Source organism: Pteropus vampyrus, unplaced genomic scaffold, assembly GCF_000151845.1.
Source record: "Pteropus vampyrus isolate Shadow unplaced genomic scaffold, Pvam_2.0 Scaffold48, whole genome shotgun sequence".
NCBI lineage: Eukaryota > Metazoa > Chordata > Mammalia > Chiroptera > Pteropodidae > Pteropus > Pteropus vampyrus.
In genome coordinates, this window is record NW_011888829.1 from 2,349,691 (window position 1) to 2,358,481 (window position 8,791).

General features: G+C 47.7%; 1 protein-coding gene across 1 annotated transcript in view; it reads left to right on the forward strand.

Annotated features, from left to right (window-relative positions):
* KIAA1549 (KIAA1549 ortholog) overlaps nucleotides 1-8,791 on the forward strand; it is a 129,542-nt gene that overhangs the window by 93,119 nt on the left and 27,632 nt on the right. The window contains exons 17-19 of the mRNA XM_011359561.2: nucleotides 4,558-4,763; nucleotides 7,368-7,591; nucleotides 8,625-8,778. Of these exons, the coding sequence (XP_011357863.2) occupies nucleotides 4,558-4,763; nucleotides 7,368-7,591; nucleotides 8,625-8,778 (584 nt within the window). The remainder of the gene's footprint in view (nucleotides 1-4,557; nucleotides 4,764-7,367; nucleotides 7,592-8,624; nucleotides 8,779-8,791) is intronic.

The following is an 8,791-nucleotide window of genomic DNA, read 5'->3' on the forward strand; positions in this document are numbered from 1 at the left end:
AGTGTGATCAGGCGGTTTAGCACATTTCTATTTGCAGCCAGATGCTGTAGCTTCTTAGGCCAGGTCTGAATGGGTCATTCCCATTCTAAAGGCTATTAGCATGAAACTCATGCCCTGTAATAAAACAAAGCCTACAGCTCTTACTAGACTTAGGAGTAATTTTTTTTTTGGCGTGATAATAAGGTAGCTTGGTTTTAGTTTAATAGATTCTATTAAATAAATGTGCTAGTGTATTTGCTGGAGCTTTATGTTTCGGGATCCTGTTTTAGTAATGCAAAAAAAAAAAAAAAAAGGGTGCCTCAGGATATTTTTAAAAATAATGCTCATACTTAAATTTTTCATCACAAGTTTCTCTGTATGAACGTGCAGTGCAGAGTGAATGGTATTCTGTAAAGGAACAGATTCTGGACAGAAGCCAGAGGGCTTGTTCTATCACTGTCATGCTTGTGACCTTGCAAGTAACTCCGTCGGCCTTCGGGACTCCTATGGGACTCAGCTACATGAGTTCTGAAATTCTTTCCAGCTCCTTCCAATTGCATTATTTTTGATCTTAAAGAAATAACCCCTTAGATTAAGGGAAGAGTTTTTTTCTTTGGATCCAATTTCACAGAATCTTAAAAATTACTTAGTACTGTGGCAACAGGTGCACTGTTTCGATTGAAATCTAATTTTGATCCTGGGAAGGAAATATTTGGGGGGTGGGAGGGAGGCGGAGAATCAGTTCTGGCGTTTCTTGATTTCTTTTTATTGCTTGTCTGAGAAAATCTTGCTTTTCTTTCCTGCATTTAACCCCTTACTCAAAGGAATATAACCAGTATATTGTACCTGGCTAACAAAAATCAAATATCACTCTCAACCTATATTTGAAATTCCAGAAGTAAGCATGTCCACTTTAGGACTGATGGTGGACGGAGAAAAGTGGGCTAGATTTCTCGTCAGCATCAGAAGCTCAGATGTCGCTGTGATGATTCGAGGAGACACCAGAATCTATACATTATTTTCATGTTTTAGAAGGGTGGTTTTCTCACTACAAATATCAATTCACTTTTAAAACTTTGTTTACTTCTTTCAGGCTATAATGCTGCCATACAGGCACTTGATGGCTTGCAGAGAACTTAGTCAAATACCCTGTAAAAAAGGTTCCGAGCTTATAATCATATTTTTAAAAGTATTTTGTAATTCACAGAAAAATCTTTTTGGTACAAGCAGTGAATGGAGGCAGGAGCTCACTTGAACCCTCCTCCTCACTACCCCAGGACCGGGGCTCCCTCTCACTGTAGCCGACGGCATGGCTGCCACATCTCTTTAGACTCTTGGCAAAGCTCTCCATGGCTCTCACAAGTCATCTGGCATTTTCAGGGCCCACCTCGCGACGGAAGCAGAGAAAGGACCGTAATCCTGGTTTCGGTCACCTCGAGGTTGAACTTCATTCCCTTCGAGCTCTTTTGGAAGGTGCCTAGACCATGATGTATATTCCTTTACGGCCACCCATGGTCCCTTACAGGATGATTTACTCAAATGCCACAGTGTTCCCAGTCATCGCAGTTTTAGAATAAGTTACATCGTTACCACCAGTTCCTCTCAGCAAAGTGGCGGAGTGAGATGAGGTAGGGAGGAACACACCTTCCTTGAGCAAAGGCTCTTACTGGGCTGCCGCTGTCACGTTTGGGCCTAATGTCTCCTCGCTCATCTTTATCACTTTTATCAGAAATATTCCAAAGACCGAAATATTGAGTGTCTCCTTTATGTTCTTTGCAGCTTGCGTGCGTGCCAAGGGTGTAATTTTTAAGTAGCTCATTAATCTGAATTCTACAGATTCCAAATTCTAGAATGTCATGTAGAAACTAAGGTGACATCTCCTACACGTGCTAAACATTTTTGCAAGGCGAATTAAATCTTTAATGCGATTACAGGGCCATTCTTTTGACTCCATATCACAGCAGCATTTCTCAAGTAATTGTGGAACATCCATTTATGAAATGATTAAGATCCTAAATTATAGTTCTTTTCACAAAGGCAGGTTCCCAGAGGCCTCTTCGAGGTAAAATTTTAAAAAGTTAGTTGAGGTGACAAGTCATTCAGTCATCCGTTCAGCACGTCTGCTAAGTGCCTGCGATGGGCTAGGTGTGGGGATGGGATGAAGAAGAGAGACACGTGACTCTTGCCTCACTGGGTATTAACATGGGTCACAGGCATTAATAACAATGCAGTTTGACTGTATTTACCTATAGATGATGAACTATTTCTTTAAAAATTTTCTGTTGCTCAGGCACTTCAGTAATTCAGATTGCCTTTTTCTTTGTCATTTTCCTTTGTTGACATTATCCTATACTGTAATTTCTGTTATCACTTTTTTTTTTTTTTTTTGAGGAGAAAGGGGTTTTAATCCAAAATCCTTCCCTTCCTTAAGGCAGGATTCACAAGTTGTTCATCTCTGTGTATCCATCATACTTTCCACTGGCCATTATTATACAGGTAGTTTTTTAAAAAAAAAAAAAAAGCGCAATGCATAGCAAATACATAAATGTATGTTATATATAAGAAGCTGGGATGTGCTTATATATACGTATATCAAGTATATTTATAATGTATGTGTGAGAAATAACAAACCTGTCTTTTCCGTCTTTTAGACGGCTGGGTTCTGGGTATTATATAAGTTGGAGGGTTTGCTGTGTACCCCTGCCTTCTCCAGCTGCAGTTGGATTATAAAGCAAGGCTCCATGGCCACAGCGGGGGGTTGGGATGGGATGTGGACAGGAGCCGATCGCAGGCCTGCATTTCTGTGGTACCCAGGCAGGCAGACAGCGTGGGGTGGGATGGGGTTCGAGGGCGGCTTCCTTTGCCTCCTTTGCACTCCAGCCACTTGGAGCTCTCTGCCATGCTGGTCTTTTTACCATCCTGGAGGAAAGCGATTTCACCTTAAGGTATCAGTAGCTTAATGGGCTATCCTTTGTGACATTTGCTGTCACTTTTTTAAGTCTGGGTTAGCAGGGCCGGCCTATCTGGTGAATCTAATGATCTCCTTTTAGGCCTTGTGCCTGCAATTCGAGTAGCTGCCATCGGATGGATGGTGGTGCTTGGCTGTGCTTGCGCTGCACACACAAATCGTCTCCCTAGTCTCCCTCCAGGCCCAGGGCAGGGAAGAAAGCCTGAGAGTAGCCAGAATTCATGAAACTGCCTCCTTGCTAAGAAAGGCCATGTTCATTCAGAGTGATATCATTGCTCATCTCGTGGGACAACGAGGGATTAGAATTCAAATGGAAAGGAAATAGAAGGACTTGCACAGTGCCCGTGTGTGTTCCTTACGTCAGATGTCGGCTATTTCTTACTGCTTTGCTCAGATCGTTTTTTACACCGGGGAGACACCTGCATGCTTTTCACTTGTGCTCAAGGTTGCAAACCTCAGGCTTTTGTCTGAAATCGGCTTCGGCATGCTCTCACTCCTCCTCTAGGCCCCGAGGTGCCTGTGACCAACCAGAGGGAGGACGTCAGGGAGCTCAGTGCATCTGACTAGCTCTGTAGAGCTGTTTCCTCTGTTCAGCCCGTCTTCATCTCTCTGTCATCTCTCTGTTTCTGCCTTTTAAAAATTAAAGTTCATTAGGCTTATTTCTACCATAAAAGTAGTACTCCTTAGAGAAAATCCTCATTACAGAAAATATGAGAAATCGGAAAAAAAAAATCACCTTTCTACCAAGATGTAGTCTCTATGAACATTTTGAAGTTGCTTTTCTATCTTGTTTCTGCTTATTAAACTTTTTTTTTTTTTCCTTTTTGCAGTTCTGATGACTTAAAAAAAAATCCATTTTGGTAAAATACGCATGCCGTAAATGTACCCCTTTAAAACCATCTTTCAGTGTACGCTCCATCTTTTTTTTAAAGCGGGAATGCATTCTCTCCAGGTGGCAGCATTTTCTTCTCGTGCCTCTACAACTTAATCTTCCCGCGTTGGGACTGAGAGCCGGAGTTGGGCCGCACGTGCCTGCATGCCCGCAGTCCCCCTGTCTTTATTGTACACCTGCCTCGGCAGCTAAATGACCTCTCCAAGATGAGAGTGGATGTTCGGGGCCGCCGTGATCATTTTCCTAAAAATTCTGTAAATTGCTATGGATGGAGCAATTTCGGCTTCCTCCCTCCCTTGACTTTTTCTTACTGAAGACCTGGAAACCTCTTTTGAAGACAAAATGACAATTTTGGGCACAAAGTCTCAGAGCAATTGCCGTATCTTTTCTAGCGGTATTGGTCATCTTTAATAAGGCCGAAGGAGATGATGTTGAACCCAGACATTTAAGCTCAAACGGTGACATTTCAAGTCCTCTGCCACAGAGTGGGGATGTGTGATTTTTGGTCAGGGGCCCACCCAAGGGTTTTGTAAGGATTAATCTGTAATTTTGATTCTTTGCTGTTTCTTTAGGATGACTTTATGTATATACAATATGTATTAGGGACGACATACATACTTAAAAGTATATATTTAGGATGATTTTATATGTATAGATATTTAGGGTGATTTTCTATATACGTGTGTGTGTATATATATTTGCTTTTGCTTCTGTTCAGGGCCACCAGCACCCAGTTCAGGGAATGAGCAGCACTCATCAGCCTCCATCTTTGAGCACGTGGACAGGATCTCTCGTTCTTCAGAGGCGAGCAGGCGGGTCCCCAGTAAGATCCAGTTGATCGCCATGCAGCCAATCCCGGCACCTCCAGTTCACCACCCCGTACTGGTTGACCGAGTGGCAGAAACCAACAAAATTAACAAAGAGGTATTTGTTTTTATGAAAAAAAGTACATCAGTGAAAAGACATCAGATGCTGATTTGGTCCGTGCTTAAAAATGAGTGAACGTTCGTGTGAAAAGGTTGTTAGAGGAACGAGCTGCTGACAAGCATTCTTCATTTTAAATACTCTGCTCGGGTGTATTTTAGATCACGTACTGTTCAGAGACACTATTAGATATATTGGCAGATATGCAAATGAGACCTGAGACGGCTGTCTTCCAAAGTCCTATGGCGGGTGTTTAGGAACTTGAATTCCAGAAAGATTCCCACCATCTCCATACAGGATGGCTCACTGTACAAACAGTGTGATGTACGCTGAATATCTGCTTTTCTTCTCGGAGTCTGGAATTTTGGCACAAGCCAGGCAGAGGCTACCTCTGTAACCAGCCCCCAATCAAAGCCCTGGGCGGTGAGTCTCTGAGCTTCGCTGGTAGACAGCATTTCACACGTGTTGTCACAGCTTACTGCTGGAAGAATTAGCCACATCCGGTGTGACCCTACGGGAGAGGACTCTTGGAGGCCCGTGCCTGGTTCCCTCCAGATTGCTCTCCACGTGCCATGTCCCTTTGCCGACTTTGCTTTGTATCCTTTTGCCGTAATAACTAGGACGAAAGGCTGAGTCCTGCAAGTTCGAATGAGTCAGTGAACCTGAACCTGGGGTAGTCTTGAGGCCGTAGGAGACTTTGTGATCCCCGATAGATCCTGTCTGGCTCCAATTATCTAGATAATTCCTAGTAAAACCCTATTCCAGTGAATCCCGGAAGAGGGAGCGAATCTGCTTCCCTCCTAAGATACTGGGAACTAGAAAGCCAGCCACAGTTAACTTGAACTTGGGAGATTTGACCTGGGCTGGCCAGTGAACGGAGTGAATGCCATTTGGGACTGCACATGACACAGCTTTATGTCTGTCAGTCTCCCGACTCTAACAGACATCTGCTACTGTCGTGGGTTCTGCCAGGTGGGAGTAATAAGATATTGGTACAGCTGAGCTCCCATCCCCACTTTAAAAGCGATCCTTTAAGTGGGTCATCTTATAGACGCCTCATCGAGACTTTTAGAGTTTCTCCTATCCATATGTCATGGGCTCCTTGCCAAGGATTTGACCACATGACATGTACCTTGGGCTCAGGATGGGGAGCGATGTCCCTTCTCACCCATGCTCAGGAGCCCTAGCCCTGCGTGTCCCAGCCCGAGCCTCGACCTGCCTCCGTCAGTCTCGCGTTGTGTGCGCCCCTACACCTGCCCTGTGTAAATACCCTGGAGCGGGTTCTCCATCTGGCGAAAGAAAGAATGGGCTCACCTTTGGCCTCACAGCTCGATAGCGCGCATCTTCACTGTTTTCCTTTTACTTCTTTTATGAATGTAGTATTGGATGCATACGCATGACTATAGGTGATATATATATATAATAAAGCATAATAATGAAATCAACACCCAGCTTAAGAACTAGAGCATTACCAGTACTGTTAAACCTACCCGTGAGCCTCACACGTCCAAATTGAAATGTTTTCTTAGGCGGAGGTGCTGGTGCCAATTCCTAGCGTGTCTTGGACTTCCTATGAAGACCTCATAATTTTTAAAGACTAGTCAGGTCCTGAGAGAGTAAGAGGAGCTTTCTCCTGCTGGTCAGTCGCTGAGAACCTCTCGCAAGTGACTGTCCTTTTCCGTCTCCAAGAGTACGTGGCTTTCAGTCCCCTGGGGCATAGCCAGCGTGGCCGTGTTACCCAGGCCTGAGGGCCTGACTTTCCTCACGAGCAGATTCCCAGCTTGGTTTCCCTTCATCCCCTCTAAGTGCTTTCGCTAGGTGCTTACAGAACAGTGGGCCGCACCTCGATGAAAGCGAGCACTTCCCAGTCTGCACTGCACAGTGCAGCTGACCTGTCACCCCATGACCCGGTCACCTCACTGCCTGGCGAACAGTCGTCACCGTCCCTGTTTCTGGCCCCTGCACCTCACGCCCTCGCCGCACCCCTTCTCCCCACCCCTTCCTCTCTCCAGCTCCTCCTGGCTCTTCAAGACCTAGCTCAGGCTCCAAGGAGCCGGTGATGACCTGCCTCCATACCTGTGGGTCCTGTCTTTGCGGGGGAGGGGATGGCGTCATGTCAGGGACCTTGTTTCGGTGACAGTTATCAGTAATTATCAGTGAGTGAGTATTCTGCTGGATGGTGCAGACATCATCTTTGAATCCGTCTTAAAGTCCCTTAAGCAGTGATTATGAGATACAGAAAACATTCGCTCTTTTTCTCAGGGCATATTCTGTTTAGTCGTCGGTGTCCCTGAGTGTCTTCAAAGTTGACACCGATCACCCAGGGTTTAGTCATCCCTGCCTGACTTCGGGGGCGATACCACAGCCTCCTGCTCACACACGCGGGGCGAGTGCGGGGTTACAGCTGGTGGGTGGTGGCGCCTCCTCTGCACCCCATGTGACTGTGCCTGTCTGTGTCACACCTTTCGGGGCCTCGTGGGAAGAGGACAGCCGTCCAGCGAGCAAGGGACGTCGCAGGAAGCCCTTCTCAAAATGCTGTCAGAGCCGGGTCCCGGAGACTTTGGGGCACATCCCTTCGCATGTTTCTCCCCTGTCGCCCCCCAGATTCAGACGGCGCTGCGGCACAAGTCGGAGATCGAGCATCACCGCAACAAGATCCGCCTGCGCGCCAAGCGCCGCGGCCACTACGAGTTCCCGGTGGTGGACGAGCTGTCGTCGGGTGACACGCGGGAACGCCACCGCGTGTACCGCCGGGCGCAGATGCAGATCGACAAGATCCTGGACCCCACGGCCAGCGTGCCCTCGGTGTTCATAGAGCCCCGGAAGAGGTGGGGGTCCCAGGGCAGAGGCCGGATGGCCCTGCTGTCACAGCTGGGGGTGGGGGGAACAGTGTCGCTGAAAATGAGCCAAAGAGGTTTCTACACAGAAAGGTGGTGTAGACTGCCCGGGCGGCCCAACCCTTCTCGAGTGGTCCCCCTGTGTGGACCGGCCGCCCTCACCCTCCAGCCTTCACCTCTGTCTCCTCCAAACGTTTTCCTGCATTTAATGTCACCCTGAAGTCAGCACTCGGAAACGCTGGTCACCCTTTCCTTCTCAGGCCCTGCTCCCTGGCTCCCTGGGCCCTCCCTCACCTCTCAGCCCCCTCACCCCCAGTATCGTCACCTCCTACGCTTGGTCACCAGGTGGCTCTCTCATTTCTTGTCCCACGGCCCCACTCCGTTTTGGTCTCCTGGTGTCCCAGACCCCTGTCCCCAAACGCAGAGGCATTTTCTTAAACACTGCTCTCATTTGCATCTTTCTCTACTCAAAACCTGTGATGCTTCCACATGGGACCTGTACTCCCATGACAGGTGGGGCCTGTCTCTCCATTCCCATCGTTCCCCACCACACAGCATCACAAGGGACCTGCCACTCTCTTAGCCGGTGGTCTCATGCCCCTGAATCTTCATCTGTCTTTCTGTTTCTGTCCCTGCGTGTGGGGCCACCTCACACCCTCTTCCCACCTCCTTCCCCACCTGCAGATCCTGCTTGCTCTTCAGGACCCAGCTCAGGCCGCAGGGAGCTGGCTATGACTCAGTCGCTCACGTTGACCTTGCCCTTTTCCGAATGTCTGCTTACGTCAATAACATCAGTGTATGTCGCCTCGTATTCTCCGTTGTTCCTTGTGTGTTACTGTTAGTCCACCCAGGGAGGCAGCTTCCTTGGAGCAGAGACTGTGTCCTACACATTGTTTTTATCCTGCGGGGTGTTTGCTACAGCGGCTAGCATGTCATAGGCGCTCAGAAAATCCTTAGTGTTTAGTTGACAAGCCGGTGGAAGGAAGGTTGCTTTCCTACAGCGATGACCTCTTTGTCCTGGCAGCTCGCGGATAAAACGTTCTCCTAAGCCACGCCGGAAACACCAGGTCAACGGCTGCCCGGGAGATGCTGAGAAGGACAGACTCATCACCACGGACAGCGACGGCACTTACAGAAGGCCCCCGGGCGTCCACAACTCTGCCTATATTGGCTGTCCAGTGCGTAGTGCTG